Source organism: Telopea speciosissima, unplaced genomic scaffold (genome assembly GCF_018873765.1).
Source record: "Telopea speciosissima isolate NSW1024214 ecotype Mountain lineage unplaced genomic scaffold, Tspe_v1 Tspe_v1.0021, whole genome shotgun sequence".
In the NCBI taxonomy this organism is placed as follows: Eukaryota; Viridiplantae; Streptophyta; class Magnoliopsida; order Proteales; family Proteaceae; genus Telopea; species Telopea speciosissima.
Window position 1 is genome coordinate 181993 of NW_025317357.1, and position 18016 is coordinate 200008.

Below are 18016 nucleotides of genomic sequence, written 5' to 3' on the forward strand. Positions count from 1 at the left end.
CCCCATGGGTCGATCTTATATCATGGATCGACCCATGTCATACGTAATACCCAAATACTCATATTCCAATACTCCCCCTCAAGTTGGTGCGTAGATATCAGTCATGCCCAACTTGTACACTGGAGGTTGAAAAACTTTTCCACTTAAGCCTTTGGTGAACACATCAGCCAACTGTTCCCCAGATTGCACATAAGGAACACAAACCGTCCCATTAGCCAGATTCTCCTTGATAAAATGACGATCAATTTCAATATGTTTCGTCCTATCATGTTGCACTGGATTATGGGCAATGCTTATTGCTGAGTTATTGTCGCAGTAGAGTCGCATAGGCAGAGTAATAGGAATACTCAAATCTTGTAACAAAGTCTTGAGCCACAATAGTTCACAAATACCAAGAGCCATAGCTCTAAATTCAGACTTCGCACTAGAACGGGCCACCACTGTTTGCTTCTTGCTGCGCCATGTAACACAATTTCCACCCACAAATGTACAGTAACCTGTGGTGGATTTTCGATCATGGGAACCAGCCCAATCTGAGTCAGTGTAGGCCTTAATCTGTAGATGATCATGACGAGAGAATAATACTCCTTTACCAGGAGCCGACTTCAAGTATCTCAAAATCCTGAATACTGCTTTCAGATGATTAGACCGGGGATCATGCATAAATTGGATGATAAGACTCACAAGATAGGCAATATCGAGGCCTAGTGTGAGATAAATAAATTAGTCGCCCAACTAGCCTCTGATATCTCCCTTTGTCCACTGGTTCACCATCAGTGTCTCGGAAACGAGCATTTGCCTCAATGGGAGTATTCACAGGAGAACAGGCTAACATGCCAGTTTCAGAAAGAAGATTTAGATTATACTTGCGTTTAGATAAGAACAACCCTTGAAAAGAATGGGCCACTTCAATCCCTAGAAAATAGCGAAGTATGCCTAGATCCTTAATCTCAAATTCCTTGGCGAAATAATTCTTCAACTTGGAAATTTCAGCAGGGTTATTTCCAGTTACAATTATATCATCAACATATACTATGAGGAGAGTAATAATGCTGCTCGATGTCTTGATAAATAAAGTGTGATCTGCATTGCTTTGTTTATAACCAAATGTCAACATCGCTGTCTGAAAACGACCAAACCATGCACGTGGTGATTGTTTCAGACCATACAACACACGCTTAAGTTTACAAACCTTGCCATGAGTTGCAGTAGATGAGAACCCAGGAGGGACATCCATATATACCTCTTCCTCTAATTCACCATGGAGGAAGGCATTTTTAACATCAAGCTGCTGTAGACTCCATCCTAAGTTCACAGCACAAGAGAGAATTACCCTGATAGTGTTCATTTTGGCAACAGGTGCAAAAGTCTCCAAATAATCTATCCCATATGTCTGAGTAAATCCGCGAGCAACCAGCCTTGCTTTAAAACGATCAACAGTTCCATCAGCTTTTTGTTTAATTACAAAGATCCACTTGCAGCCAACAGTCTTCTTTTGTGGTGGAAGTGTGACAAGATCCCATGTACCACTCTTCTTTAGAGCTAGCATTTCTTCGATCATGGCCTCCTTCCACCTAGTATCTGCAAATGCCTCCTGCCAAGTCTGTGGTATGGAAACAGAGGATAAAGAGGAAACAAAAGCATGAAATGATGGGGATAAAGATTCATACGAAACAACCTGTGATATTGGATGTTGCGTACAAGACCTTTTTCCCTTTCTAAGAGCAATGGGTAGATCAAGTGATGGATCAGAAGTAATAGGAGAAGTAGCAGCATCTAAAGGATTAGAAATATTACCAGAGGAGGTGTCATTCGATCTTGGGTCAGAGGACAACTCTTGGTCTGGTAATGCAGTAGTGTGAAATCTTTCACTGGCTGTACCTGCTGCTCCCCTTTAACATCATTATCTAAAGGTACATGATAGTCATCAATAGGTTCATGTAGAGGGGGAATGGGAATCGGCACTTCTTCTAGAGTAGGAATGGACTCCCCCTGAAGAAGTGCCGAAGATGGAAAGAAAGCCACGGCCTCATGAAAAACGACATCCATGGAAACAAAAACACGACGAGATGTAGGATGATAACATTTATACCCCTTTTGGGTGGGAGAATAACCAATGAAAATACAGCGGAGACCGCAGGGATCAAGTTTGCCATGGGCATAGTGGTTTCGAACAAAACAAATACACCCAAAAATTTTGGGAGGAATAATATAAGAAGAAGACCCCTTGAAAAGATCAAGAGGAGATTTATAGTCAAGTACCCGAGAGGGCATCCTATTGATAAGATAAGCAGCTGTTAAAACAGCCTCTCCCCAGAAATGAGAAGGAACATGCATTTCAAACATAATAGAGCGAGCTACATCAAGAAGATGTCTATTTTTGCGTTCAGCCACTTCATTTTGGGGTGGAGTGTCAACGCAACTGGTTTGATGAATAATACCCTGAGTAGCAAGAAATAATTGAAAGGCTCCATCTAAATATTCATGACCATTGTCACTCCTGAGAGTTTGAATGGTAGCTTGAAACTGAGTTTGAACCATGCTATAAAAGACTTTAAAATAGGAAAAAACTTCACTCTTGTGTCGTGTTAAGTAAACCCAAGTGGTGCGTGTGTGGCAATCAATAAAGGTGACAAACCACTTAAAGCCAGAAATAGAAGAGGTACGTGAGGGACCCCAGACATCAGAATGAATCATAGAAAAAGGCTTAGAACATCTTTTATTTGAACTGGAATAAACAGAATGAGTTTGTTTTGCAAAAACACAAGCCTCACATAATAAAGAGTGAGGGTTACAATGCTGAAATAAAACAGGAAAAATCTTAGTTAAGGTTCCTAAAGGTGGATGGCTCAGTCGACGATGCCATCGGTGCAATTCAGATAAATGATGTTCAGCGGAAGTAGCAATAAGAGCCTGGCCAGACATAGTAACAGCATTAGAGATAAGATCATCGTCAAGCAAGTAGAGACCACCACGCATTTTACTAGTTCCAATCATTCTCCCTGTCCCCAAGTCTTGAAAGACACAATGTGAAGGATAAAAAATAGCTTTGCAATTGAGATCAGATGTCAAACTACTGATAGAAGGCAAATTAGAAGTTAACTTAGGAACATGTAAAACAGAGGACAAAGATAAAGAAGGAGAACAATGGATGGCTCCCTTCCCTGAGACAGAGGAAAGGGAACCATCGGCTATTTTAATTTTATCTTTGCCTGAACAGGGAGAATAACGAAAAAATAAATTGGATTGACCAGTCATGTGGTCAGTGGCTTTGGAATCGATTATCCAAGGATGAGATAATGCCGAAGCACAATGACCAGCAAAAGAAATACCTGGTTTGGAGAAAACAAGGTTCGATTTAGAAGAGGGAACCACAGTCGAGGTAGAGGCAGGTGCAGATGAAGAGGCGAAGGTAGTCATCATACGACGAAAGGCAGCAAGTTCCTCTGCAGAAAGTGTGGTAGTAGGGGCTGTTTCAGTAGCTTCAGAAAGATGGGCCTGTGTGCCACCACGACCACCGCCACGGCCTCGACCACGACCACTACGACCATCAGAAGAGTCAGATGGCCGACCATGTAACTTCCAGCAAAAATCCACGGTATGTCGTTCCTTTCCACAATGAGTACATTTAAGAGGTTCCTTCTCAGACGAGGAACGTGTACTAGTACTAGAAGAGCTACCTCTAGAAGAAATTAAAGCAGATCTCTCTGGCTGTGTAGTTGGTAACATGGTGGAACGACGAGTATCTTCCAATTGTATCATAGAGTAGGCTTGCTTCAAAGTGGGAAAAAGTGAACGACTCAGAACTTGAGACCGAAGCTGATCATATTCCACATTAAGGCCAGTCAAGAAAGTGTATACTCTGGATTTATCCTCCCTAAGCTGAAATTTGGTAATATCAGAAGGACAATCAAGCTGAAAGTTATCATAATAGTCAAGCTGTTGCCATAGGCTACGGAGTTCACAGTAGTATTCAGATAAAGTAAGTTCACCCTGTTTGGTTACATGGATTTTTCGTTGAATATCATACACTTGTGCATCAATCCCTACCTGGGAATAGGTACCTTTAGCAGCTTTCCAAATTTTTGCGGCTGAATCAAGTAGTATATAGCCACGGGCAATGGATGGAGTCAACTGCGGTGAGAAGAAAAGCCATAACAAGAGAGTTCTTCGGAACTCCACTTGTCTTGTAATGTACCAGCTTCACTTGGTTTGAGTGAGAAGAAAAGCCATAACAAGAGAGTTGCTGGAACTGCACTTGTCTTGTAATGTACCAGCTTCACTTGGTTTGACAGTGGTATCATATATATATCCCTTATAGCCCCTTGAATCAATGGAAAGAAACATTTGTGTAGACCAAAGTAAATAATTAGTGCCATCGAGCTTTATCGGGCTGACTGGAAAAGAGGGATAATCATGATGGGTCCCTTGTGTAGAAGATTGGTCGGTGTTGGTGGTAGCAAGTGGATGCGGTGAATCAGGCATACCGATAGAACTTGATGAATCGAGAAGTGCGGGAAATTGCAGAATATTCTGCAATAGGTAAATAGGCAGCAGTTCTTCAAAATAAACTCTGTAGGTTGTATAAATGAACAACTACAGTATTGTCAAACAAAGAGAAGCTGCAGATCTGTATACAGAAAAAAATGTGCAGGTCTTCAAAAAAATACTGCACTCCTGTAAAAAAATCTGCAGATCTTCAACAAAAAACTGTTGCATGTCTTCAAAAAATTGCAGGTCTTCAATAAAAAACTGCTGCAAGTCTTTAAAAAAAGAGGAAAGGAGTCTGCAGATCTTCGCACAATATGGATTTGCAAGTCTCGAGAAAAAATCTGCAGGTCTCGAGAAAATTTTTTTTAGGTCTTAAAACATCTGCAGGTCTTCTAAAATAAAATCTGCAGTTCTTCAATCTTCAAACATGGATCTCACTGTGCATGGAGATCATAAAATAGGATAAAGTAAAGGAGGTAAACTCTAGGGTAAGTACTAGATCATATTTAGATCACCTTAAAGTACTGCCCCCATGAAATAATGGAAACGAGAGAAGGGAAGAGAGAAGGAGGGTCTCGGTTGATTTAGGGTTTTAGGGTAATGGGTTAGTTGATCTAGGAGAGATCAATTGTGGAGGGAGACGATGGAGGAGAGCAGAATTAATTTCTCAGATATCGAGTTTAGGCTCTGATACCATGTAGAAATAAGTGAATGGCTTAATAATGATAGCCCTCCACGATATGTATTTATAATAGTAGAAAGGTTGACACCTATTACAAATATAACTCTAATTCTAACTAGTTAAATAGAGCTAGAATAGAACTAGGAAAGGGAAAATAACTAAAATAGAAATAACACCCCATGGGTCGATCTTATATCATGGATCGACCCATGTCACACGTAATACCCAAATACCCATATTCCAACACGAACCAATCTTCAACACTTCAACACTCCCCCTCAAGTTTGTGCATAGATATCATGCATCCCCAACTTGGAAACAATAGGCTGGAAGGTTTTAACTGTTACGCCTTTGGTAAACACATCGGTTAGTTGGTTCTCAATTATAAGAAATGGAGTGCAAATCAGACCATCTTCAATCTTCTCCTTAATGAAGTGACAGTCAATTTCAACATGTTTTGTTATATCATTCTGAATAGGGTTTTGAGCTATACTGATTGCAGCCTTGTTGTCATAGTAGAGCCTCATAGGCTCTTCAAGAGCTATTTTAAGATCGTGGAGTAGTTTTTTCAACCACATGAGTTCACAAACTCCTTGTGCCATTGCCCTATATTCTGCTTCAGCACTGGATTCATGCCACCAAATTCCCTCCCAAGGAATGTACAATAACCTGAAGGAGATCGTCAATCATCAACAGAGCCAGCCCAGTCAACATCAGTAAAGGAATCTAACTTTAGACTTCCATTGTTGGAGAACAGGACTCCTTTCCCTGGGGCTGACTTTATGTACCGAAGAATCCTATATGGTGCTTCAAGGTGAGTGTCTTCGGATCATGAAGAAATCTGCTAACGACCCCCACAACATAGGCAATGTTTGGTCTGGTGTGGGAGAGATAGATAAGTCTTCCAAAGAGGTGTTGGTACCTCTCTTTGTCAACAAAGTCATCACCTGGGCTGTCTAGTTGGTGATTGACTTCAATGGGAGAGTCAATAGGTTTACACCCAAGCATCCCTGTTTTTTCAAGAAGGTCTAATATATATTTTCGTTGGGATATGAAGATCCCTTTGCTGGGTTGGGCTACTTCAGTCCCTAAGAAGTACTTTAGATGTCCTTGATCCTTAGTTTCAAATTCAGCTGGCAACTGAGTTTTCATGGATGAAATTTCTGCTTCGTCATCTCCGGTAATTACTATCATCCACATATTCAATTAGCACAGTGACTTTCCCGTCCTTGTGTTTGACAAATAAGATCTGATCAATATTACTCTGCTTGTAGATGAGTCAAAACCATTAGGGAAATCCATGTAGACCTCCTCTTCAACATCGCCATTCAAGAAGGCATTCTTTACATCTTGCTGTTGGAGACTCCATCCAAGATTTGTAGCACAGGATAAAAAGGCTCGAACAAAGTTCATTTTTGCAACTGGAGCGAAGGTCTCCATAGGTCTGTGTGAATCCCTTGGCAACTAATCTGGCCTTATAACGTGCAATGGTCCCATCTACATTTTGTTTTACTGTGAACACCCATTTGCATCCATCTGGTTTCTTCCCATTAGGAGAAGGAATAAGCTCTCAAGTATCATTCTTCTTTAAGGCCTGCATTTCTTCTATCATATCATTCTCTCATTTTGAGTCAACAATAGCCTCCTTCCAACCTAATGGAATAGACATAGATGACAATGAAGATACAAAGGCACGGTAGGAGGGAGATAAAGATTCATAGGAGACAGTTAGAAATAGGGTGTTTGGTATAAGTTCTGACTCCTTTCCTTAGGGCAATAGGACGATCATCAAAGAAAGAAGATGTATTACTTGGTGCAGGGTAGATGGACATGCTTTGTTAGGGATAGTACTTTCCTTTCTGTGATAGGTGATAAGATCCTTGTGTTTAGTGGCAGCATCGATCTCATTAGTTTACTCCCCCTGAATAGTATATTTTTGCTCCTCCTAAAGTCGAACAGTGTCTATAATTAATGGAGATGAAGGATTTTCTTCTTCTAGAGTCTCCCCCTGAAGAGAAAATTGGTAATAGGGTTCATCTTCATGAAAGTGACATCAGTGGTAATAAAAAGCTTGCGAGAGGGAGGATGATAACACTTATAACCCTTTTGAGAAGTAGAATACCCAAGGAAGATCCATTGGTAGGCCTGGGGGTCAAGTTTTAACCGGGAGGGAGTTGAGTTATAAGCAAAGCAGACACATCCAAATACATGAGGAAGGTGAGAGGCGATACTAGGTTCAGGAAACTGACTCACAATAGTCTTAAAGTCGAGAACACTTGAAGGAATCCGATTTATAAGAAAGGCAGCAGTGAGAATAGCATCACCCCAATAATACTTTGGGACATGCATGGTAAACATTAGAGAGTGTGTGGCCTTTAGGAGATGGCGCTTCTTGCGTTCTGGAATACCATTCTGTTCCGGTGTGCAAACACATGAGGTTTGAGAGAGGATGCCATGGGTATCAAGGTACTGGAAAAAAGGACCATCAAGGTACTCCGTCCCATTATCACTTTGGAGAACCTTAACCTGTGCATTGAATTGTGTCTGGATCATTTTATGGAAGGACTGGAAGCAAGAAAAAGCCTTAGACTTGGTGTGAAGAAGGTAGACCCTGGTTAGTCTAGTACAATTATCAATAAAAGTAATAAACCATTTATACCCATCCCGAGCAATTGTTCGAGAAGGATCCCATAGGTCAGATTGAATAACAAAAAATGGAATCAAACTTTTATTATCACTTGGAAAATAGGAAGAACGTGTGTGCTTGGCAAGTTCACAAACATCACAATTAAAATTATCCAAGTTACATTGTTCAACCAAAGAAGGAAACAAACGATGCAAAATATAAAAGGAGGGATGACCAAGACGACGGTGTTAATGATGCAACTATCGGAGAGCACTGGCTTCTTGAGTAATATGAGCTGAAATTGGTGAGGGAACTGTAGTGAGACCAGGATCCAATTAGTAAAGACCATCTCGCACTTTACCATATCCAATCGTTGCCCCCATCGCTAGGTACTGAAAAACACAATGGGTAAAAAAAAAGTGAATAGAACAATTAAGATCAGTGGTAAGACGATGTATAAAAAGTAAGTTGGCACAAAGATTAGGGACATGCAAAATAGAGGACAAGTAATGGTTGGGGTGCAAGAAATAGAGCCTTTACTAGAAATAGCTGAGAGAGAACCATCAACTACTCGGACCTTGTCCTTACCCGAACCAGGGAGATACGAAGAAAACAAGTCTGAGGAGCCGGTCATATGGTCAGAGGCTCCAGAATCAAGAAGCCATGAAGTGCTATATTGGGAGGAGGCCTGAAATATACCTGACTGGGCAAGATGGGAGGTAGGTGCAGTGGAAGGTGCCACGGTAGAAGATGTAGTAGCCATTTGAGACATCATATGTTGGAACTGAGTCACAACTTGTTCTGCAGACATAGATGAAATACCAGTAACCTCAGGAGTTTCGCTCAAGTTAGCCTGAGCCTGAGGACGAGCAGAACCAGCTTTCCCTCCCTTTCCACCCCCCTTAGGATGGCCATGTAATTTCTAGCAAGTCTCCCTAGTATGACGAGACGGCCACAATAGTCACATTGTACTGGAGGACGAGTAGAACTAGCTATACTGACTGAACCAGCACTATCCACAGGTAAAGAAGTCTGTGGTATAGTAACAAGAGCAAACCGAGGAGGTGTAGTAGGAGGCATCATGATAGAACGGTAATGATCCTCATGCTGGATCATATTATAAGCTTCAAGTAAAGTAGAAAAAGTACTCCTTTTGTGAACTTGAATGCGTATCTGATCATACTCTGGATTAAGGCCAGTGAGGAAAGCATAAACTCGTTCCATTTCACGTTCCTTTGCAAATGTAGTAGCATCAACTGGGCTAGTCATAGTGACAGGATGGTAGAAGTCCAATTGCTGCCATAATGTCGTCAAGGCCGAATAATGGGCAGACACAGGAAGATCCTTCTGTTTAGTTTCTTGAGCTTGACAACGAATTTCATATATTTGGGCGTAGTTGCTGGCCAACAACTATGGATGACTCCATTAATATACCCCAAAAAATGATTACCATGAATGGTAAGGAGGCATGCATGAGACCAAGCTAAGTAAGTTGTTCCATTCAACTTAGTGGGGCCAGGTTGGAGAGTAAGATGATGGTGAGGAGCAATAGGGTGACTTAGATCACTGCTCCCAGTAGCACCAGATATACTAGAGCTCTCCATGAAAAACCCAACATATGCACTAGAGGTTGGAAAGAAGGTGCTACTCACAAGATAGGAAGAGGTAGAGAACCATTAAGAGTGCAGAAAACACCTCAAAGAAGCATCAAAGAGAAGTCACAGTAGTTGTAGAGTCAAATAGAGGGCCGGAAAAGGCACCGGTAGGGGCTGGAGATGCACCGGCAGGGGCTGGAGAGGTTCAGGAAGACGTGGCAGCAAGCAGGCAAGACCTTAAAAAGCCATAAAAACCATCGGTGGTGGCAGGCGGTGGCTGGAGGAGGGGCTGGCAGGTGGCCAGAGGGGCCAGCGGTGGCCCGAGGAGGGCTAGCAGGCGGTGGCAGTGGGTGTCCGACCTGATTGTCATAAAAAGGATGCCCTAAAGGAGGGCAAAAAGGGCCACGGTGGTGGTGGTGGCGACGGTACACGATAGGGCGCCAGCGGTAGGTAGCATGGTGGTGGTTAGTGGTCAGTGATGGTTAGCATGGTGCGATATGCACTAACACATGTTCAGTCAAGTATGCTGAACCAAGAGGCAGAAGCCTCGATGGTGGTGGTTAGCGGACTCTTAAAAAAATCGCTAAAGGGATTGCGCTTTGATACCATGTTCGCTATCGTTTCACCTAAAAGCTCGAACTGTTAGGGAAGGGCAGCGTAAATGTATACATCAACACTCCCTTGCACGTGCATGCCAATATCACTTGGTCTTGCACGTGGCCAAGATCACATGGCATCTAGGGAGAAGAAATGTAGGGAAAAAAACCTTCCGATGCACCTTCCCAGGGGTCGAACATATGACCTCCCTGCTTTGATACCAAGTTGAGAAAAGAGGGAATGATCTGGCTTGTCAATGAAACAAAGGCCACCACTTTATTTATAATCTTGAGAATATTACAAATATGGTATGATTGCATATTCACACACACAACTAACACATTAAACATGTGCATAATGAATCTAGACACTCCAATGTACCTACTTACATTACACACTTTACCAAGAGAACCAAACCAGAAGAGAACCGAACCGAACCAATCTTCAACACTTCAACATTATGCATTCAAATGTTCTATGCAAAATCAGAATGAAATGAATTCCATTAGATATGATTTTCAAACACAGCCTAAAGTAGAATGGTAAAAGGTTTTAACTTTTTCTGCCTGTGGTGTGTGTTTTTTGAAGGAGGTGGGCTATTGGCCAGTGGCAGGCAAATCAGGATCTGTTCAATATGGTGCAGCCAGAGCATTAGCATGATTCAAACCCAAGGCAGCTGGATACTGAATTATTGAAACATTCTGTGTCCATGTCCTACATAGGCTAATTGCTATTTGAGTTCTACCACAAGTAAACAACTAAGTAGGAGTGTGAAACTAACAAGTAACTGCATTCAATCAAGCGCATTAAACAATTACGGAGTGCAGGATATTGAATTATTGACCAAGGGAAAAGTCCGTAGCAACTCATATACCCGAAGCAGAATTAGAAGTTAAAATCTAATTAATGGTGCAAATACTAGAGTATGATCATGAGTCCAGATTTTGGAAGTTAAAAGTATCAGATAGGTTGAAAAATAGCAAACCGTGTCCATACATTATTCTTTAAAGTGCAACACACCGCATATCAAGTCAATGAACCAAAATATGAAAACGACCGAAGAGAATATCCCAAGGCAGCTCCAGTGTTGCCAACATTTGCAACAAGACATGCATCATCATTAGTTGTGCACATTAGTGCACACCTTGAAACTTAGCTGAGACACAAAAGGCGCATTGAGGAGCCCGCCCGAGCGATGGGGAGTTGAGGCACAAACTATGTGCCTTGAATTGCCTCATGCCTGAGGCATGTAGATCACTACGTCTTGATAAATTATGCAGGCTAGCCTAGGCCACCAAGCAACCCCTATTCGGCTAGCCTAGCCAGCTCCTATGTACTTAGCCCCATGGAAGAAGAACTCGATCGAAACTTGTCGAAACCACCGAGTTAACTTGGCTTCGCAGATTTCCGAGACGAGTTGAAGGGTGATTTTAAAAAATCCAAGGTTTCGATTGAAATTCGATGGTTTCGCCGAGATGTTGGTAATTTCGCAAGTTTCAATAGTTATGCCCATCAAAACTTGGGGAAATCTAGTTCGAAACCAGTACAGATACATAAGTATGGCAGTAACCAGGTCAGAAACCAGGACAGACACTTATTTATGTCTAATATCATTTAAGTAAATGATTAATTACTTAAGATATTATTCATAAATAAGCAAATACCCCTATTTGAATCCAATAAAAATAGTTAAAAAAATCAAATTCCAAAAGGAAAAAAAATCAACACCCCAGTTTAAGAATAAAAATTGGATTTTCGACGGTAGGTGCAATTTTCAACTTTCTAATGTTGGGGTTTTGCTCAAATCTAAAAATTCCATAAATCTTAATATGGTAAAACATTGCTAAAAACCAAAATTGCGGTAAAATATTCATTTGTTTTGGTGTCCAAAAAAATATTTTCATTCAGAGCGATTTTGACAGCATTCGCGCACACCAAATTAAGTTTGACCGGTACATAGCTCCTTCAATATAAACCAGATTTAAGTAATCTTGGACTTCTTGGAAAGCTATTAATACAAAGCTTTCTAACAAATCCAAGATTGCTTAAATCTGATTTATATTGGAGGTGTTATGTTCTGGTCAAACCTTATTCGATACCATGCCCAAAAACAATATACAGTATCAAACTTGGATCAAAACCACAAGTATTATTTTTAGTGTTGTCTATGTGAAACTAATGCATGGATTGGATTTAAAATGTCAAAAATAGGCAGCTCAACAAGAATCAAGGCATAAAAACAACTTCTGTGCCTCGAAACCAAAGTTCGAGTTGGCCTGGAGAAAGTTCCAGGTTTCGACCGAGATGTGGTCGAAGCCGAGACGAACTCGATTTCTGGCTGGTCGAAACCTAGTCGAAACCTGAGTTTTAGAACCTTGCTTAGCCCACACCCCTAGTCGGCCCCCTTGTGCAACTATTCACCTAGCCCAACCAGCCTAATTCCTCTAGCCCTAACTGGCCTCCCTTGGACCTAGCCCAACCAATCCAACCCCCCTAGTGGGCCACAAGTGGACCCCACCAATGACTTAGCCGCCACCCCTTGGTATTCTTGGCTTTTTTTTTTTATTTACTCTTCAAAATCTTCTCTTAGTAGGTAATGATGTGGAGAGTCCCTATTGCATGTCCTTTCAACTACCCTAGTGAAAAGATGATGTGAACTCTTTCAAATTCAAAGTGCTTGATGATTTGGTAGCCATGTACACATGTATTCTCTTGAAGAACTAAAGTTTTCCCTTGAAACAAGAATCAATGCATTGAAACAAGAAGCATGGTTTTGAAGAATGAATAAAGACATAGAAGAAAGAATCAAGGTATTGAAGCAAGGACCAAGACATGGGAACTAGAATCTATTTGATGGCATTTAATGTTGGTTCAACCTGCTAGATAGTAGATTGTCTCTACCATTTTAGGATTTTAATTTCTCTTCTTTTTTGTACATTCTCAACCTTAGGAATTATAGGTGATGGTTGCGATCATTTTGAGAATTTGAAAAGTCATTTTGTTTTCTTAGCAAGCTATGTAGTGGTTTAATCTCAACCCTTGAATCTCATTGTAAATGGATGGTCAAGATATCATAGGAACTTTTAGGGTTTAGCTTTCTTTTTCTTAATATGTAATAATTTCTAAGGAGCAAGAGAATAATAATAGAAGTTGAATTTTGATGAATGAAAATCATTGTTGCTTCATTGAGTACACACTTAAACGGTTGAACCATGATGAGTTTTCCATGAAACCAAGACGAGTTTCACTTCAATCAAGCTGAAGTGAAGTTTTCCTTGCAGCCTTGAAGAGTTGCAACAATCAATCTATAAGTATTGATGCATCTACCTCCTATGACAACCTAGAAGTGTTGATTCATTGGGGCTGTTATCTCTCTCTCTCTCCCTCTCCATTCCTTTCACCATTATAATTCATTTTATCCTCATTCATGGCCTTCTTGAACCCCATAACCAAGCTCAGTTCACTCCCATTTCATTCCAGTAGTTGCACATCAAATGTTTGCAACTTTCTTCCTTTGATTCTAGATTCGGTCCTGTGTAGAAGCCCTCACTTCACGGGCAATTTCAAACCCGTTTATGGTCAGAATCTTTGAAAACCTAAAGAACCGAAGTTGTAGACCTTTCTGTTAGCTTGCAGCTCCAAATAAAATCATCCCAAGCCGAGTTGTGAGGTGAAAGTTATCTCCGTTTTACTGACAGAGTGAATCTCTCTTGTATAGCATCTTTGTAGTTGAATTGTGTTTACACTCCCGATCCATGTCCAGCAGCCTCCCGATCCATGTCCAGCAGCCTAGGTGAGGCTTGCATCAATAACACACTTCACTCTTGGAAACTAGGCTTGTCGTGAACCTCGGCTGAGTCCTTGGGTGATGAGCTCCAGCCAAGCTGGAAAAACTTTTCTCAACTTAGCTTGGCCCTAGAATTGGCCGTGAAACCAAGTGCACATAGAAGTATATAATTTGCTGAGAACATTGACCTTTTATAACATTAACCATTGCGTCAACTGAATGGACTTCCTTTCTTCAACGTGTTAAGCTTAGGCCCATTTCAAATGCTAATATATTGTGTTTAATTCAACTTGTATGTTCCCAGACCTTTATTGTGCAGGGTGATGCAGGAGCACTTCCTTGGACCGGCCCAAACTCGTAGGGGAACCCAGATGGAGATGAACCGGGTCCAAATTTAGTTTTGGTCCAGTAGTGTAGTATAGTTTATTCATTTCTTTTGATTTATTATTTGGATTTATCTTGTTATCTTTTGTTTTACTTTTAATAGGCTAGGTAGTGGTCGAGTTTGATTTAGAGTTTGTTTCAGTTTTACAGTCTAGTTAGGAGTCTTTTATTTTTTCTTTAAATACAAGCTTGTGGCCAGTAAAAGACATATTTGATGAATGAAATTCATTTGAGTTGTTAATGGTACTAGAGTGATGCGACAACAGGTTTCTTCCCTCTCTTCATCTATTCTGATCCTCTCTTCTTCTCCCTCTCCTTTATTTCTTCTTCTTCTATCATTCCTCCCTGCTCTGTTCTGGCAGTAATTGTAGATGAACAGACTGAGTTGATCTTGTTAGTTGCATCCTCTAACTTCCTGCGGCTTGGGATACTAGTACCTCTCTTGTAGGCAACCCATTATACTGAATTTCAGGTCGAAACTCAAAGGGAGTTGTGGGATATTTTCTTGAAATCAGACCTGAACCTATAACTACTGCCCTTTCTGATTTCAGAGATTTTTTTTTGTTCATCTTTATCTTTCTGATTCTCATATTTGTCACTTGCATTCAAGAGGGCTGGGGATTAGGATTTCACCCCTGAAGTTTTAAGTCAATCGGTGATATATTGAAGGAGTTTCCTCCATTCTTACCTTGCTGGTTTACCACTTCCTCATCCTTTTCGTAAGGCTGAAGACAACCCAACCCCCATGATTTGTGATTGCTTTATTTTATTATTATTTTTTCCTTCAATAACTTCTTTTTCTCTGTTAACTCTATTTTGTCGTCTAGTCATAATTAGTTTGTCTTATCCTCTTTCCCTTTTGGTAAGGTAGAACTTCCCCATATGTCTTCTCCTCTTTACTTGCCTAGTGAACCCTTGAAAATTCTGTTTCATTACTAGTTTTCCATTCCCTTCTATTATAATTCCTAAAAGGCTTATGCATGTTCCCATTCCAATTTTTGTTTTCTTTTGTTGATAAATAGTCTATTCCACAGTTGATGTACAAAGCCATGCAGTTCCACTACTTTACTTTTTTTTCTGCTTTGTTATATTTTAATTATTGTCATGACTTATTGTTGGAAATTTTTTCCATAAGCTGATTCTTGACCAGAGATACTATAATCCTTTGGCTTGTCAAACTAAGACTTGTAATCAAGTCTGGGAAGTTGCTGCAATCTGACCAAAATTGCATGAAACCAATTATTTGGCGTGAGTGTTTTGGCATGGTACTGGAAGATTTACTGCCTTTTTCTTCTCACCCCCTTTGTTGCAGTGCTTGAACTCTCTGAGAAATATCAGAAGCGATTTGGTCCTCTTCGCTATTTTGTGGCAGGTTTCCTCAAGTTCTTATGCTTACCAAAGTACAGCTTTGAAGTGGAATATCTTCCTGCAGCAAAAGAGGCATCTGACCCAGATGGAAAAGTTTCAGCTGGTCAGGATACAGTTGATATGTCTGACCTGTACCCAGACATTATGAGGAGATCAAATGCAGAAGGGATTCCCAGAGCATCCAGTCTATCAAGTATTGATTCGCTAATGACCCCTAGTCGAATGTCTGGAGACTTGGACACACCTTGCAGCACACATGCCAGCACTGAACCATCTGAATATGTCCGTGGCCTTGATCCAAAATCAAAGCGACTATCGTCTGGGAGAAGTAATGCAACAGCAGAACCGGAGGTTCTTCACCCGCAACTTCCACTGTCAGCAACTCCTAACCGGCCGAGAACAAGGTCAAAGTCAAGGGCAGATAAAGGATGGATTGGATTGACTGCAACCCATGATCCCACTCGATGTTCCTGGGGGAATCCATCGACCAATGACAAGGAGGATATTTCATCAACAATGTCTGATCCTGGTCCCATATGGGATACTGAACCAAAGTGGGATACTGAGCCCAGCTGGGATGTAGAGAACCCCATTGAGCTTCTTGGGCCATCAGGTGATGTTGAACCAGGAATCAAGAAGGAAATCGCCCCAAAATATGAAGATAAGTGGGTTCTTAAAAAGGGCCAATTCCTTGGTGTTTTGGTATGCAACCATGCGTGCAAGACTGTTCAGACTGTACAAGTGGTCGCACCAAAAGCAGAGCATGATGATAAAACCTTGGACTTACTGTTGGTTCATGGGAGTGGACGTCTGAGGCTACTGAGATTTTTCTTGCATTTGCAGTTAGGTCGACACCTTTCATTGCCATATATAGAGTATGTCAAGGTATGAAATTACAACCATTTTTGTCTTTTCCACTTCCTATGATGGGGTCAGTGCCTCAGAAGTAGCTTGTCACTCAAGTAATCTGATTATGAGTTGCAAACTAATAATATCCTAGTCCATGCTGTAAATCCCTTGACTCACATAAGACACTTCAAAGTCACAGGACTGTTCTATTGTCTTCAGGTTATCTGGGAATAGAGTAACCTCAGTTTGCACTTAGCACCCATCAATGGAGTTTCTTCTCTATCCTAATTGGCATGTTATTTTCAGTGATAGGATTCTAGGGATAATTTCCTTATTTGGGTTGATGTCGACAAGCATGCAAGACATCTGATTCAAATCTGTTTGAATGCAGGTGAAGTCAGTGAAGATTAAGCCTGGTAAGAACACTCACAATGGTTGTGGCATTGATGGTGAACTTCTGTCAGTCAATGGACAGGTTGTCTCTTCTTTATTTCCTGAACAATGCAGACTTATTGGTCATCCCCCAAGAATTCGCATATAAAGTCCGACAACTGATTTATGGATGATTTCTCAACTTTGTATGTTTGCCATTGTAAGCTCTGATTTCACTTCTAGCAACAATACAGTGTGTTGTGGAATATTCAGAGCATACGCACGCAGCACATCTTTTTTCCAGCCAATTTGTTCTATTTCCTGTTGAGCCTTCTCTACTATGGGTGTTTGAGGTCACAGTAAGTTTACAAGCAATCACAGTACTGTTACAAGTGAGTTTTCTCCCTTCCCTTGCCCCATTTACGTCTTATTCCTTTTTTTTCTTTTTGAGATAACTATCATTGTAGCTGCTGCTTGCAGTTCGCCTTGCTTGTATGGGGTGTTTTTCATTTCCTTTTTAAATTGCATTCTCTTGAATATTTTATATTTTGACCTGACAGAAAGCTGGAATATAAAAGATCGAAGAGAAAATATAATTATTGGCAGAAGTGAGCAGCAAGACATTTTACTGCTCTGAGCAGAGGTGCCGTTTGTCGATTTGGTTTTTAATAAAGGACGTCCTTTGTTTGGTACTGTGACCTGCAGGCGTGAGCCAAGATCTCTCTGATGTCAAGACTTTTGAATAATTCAAAAACTTGGAAGATCAAACCATCGTGATCTCAATTGTATGAGCACATGTATGAGATCAGAGGAAGTCAATTCTGCAACTAAGTCTATCTAAATAAAAACATAAAAATATAAGAAACTAGAAAAGGATTTCCTGCATGCTCATCGTAGGAACCTTTCCCATGCACCTATTTTTTTGGCCACTTGGACAAGATAATATGGCATTTTGATGGTTGGACAGGCAGTGAATCCCCTGGATAAGCCAGGTGAAGTTTGATCGTCTATGTCAACCGCATGGACTACTATTGACAGGCTCCTACCCTTCTCTCTCTGTCTCAATTGCTGATTCTACCTACAAAAAGTTTCAATTGCGGATCATTTTTTTCTCCTGAGCACTAAAGAAATTTGGAAGTTATATCGGCATTTTCCTCCCACATAGCAAAGCTCATGTTATATTAAAAAAACGTCATCTTTCTCAAAGAGACTTTCTAAACTTGAAACCATGACCATTTGGTCTTAATGTAGAAGCCTTGACCACA

General features: G+C 40.8%; 1 protein-coding gene across 4 annotated transcripts in view; it reads left to right on the top strand.

Annotated features, from left to right (window-relative positions):
• Positions 1 to 17705, top strand: part of LOC122647310 (sphingoid long-chain bases kinase 1-like) — a 61723-nt gene extending 44018 nt beyond the window's left edge. For all 4 annotated transcript variants that reach the window (XM_043840736.1, XM_043840735.1, XM_043840734.1 and 1 more), the window contains 3 exons: positions 15475 to 16415; positions 16771 to 17143; positions 17312 to 17705. In XM_043840736.1, the coding sequence (XP_043696671.1) occupies positions 15475 to 16415; positions 16771 to 16920 (1091 nt within the window). In that variant the 3' untranslated portion in view covers positions 16921 to 17143; positions 17312 to 17705. The remainder of the gene's footprint in view (positions 1 to 15474; positions 16416 to 16770; positions 17144 to 17311) is intronic.
• Positions 17706 to 18016: the final 311 nt, after the last annotated feature.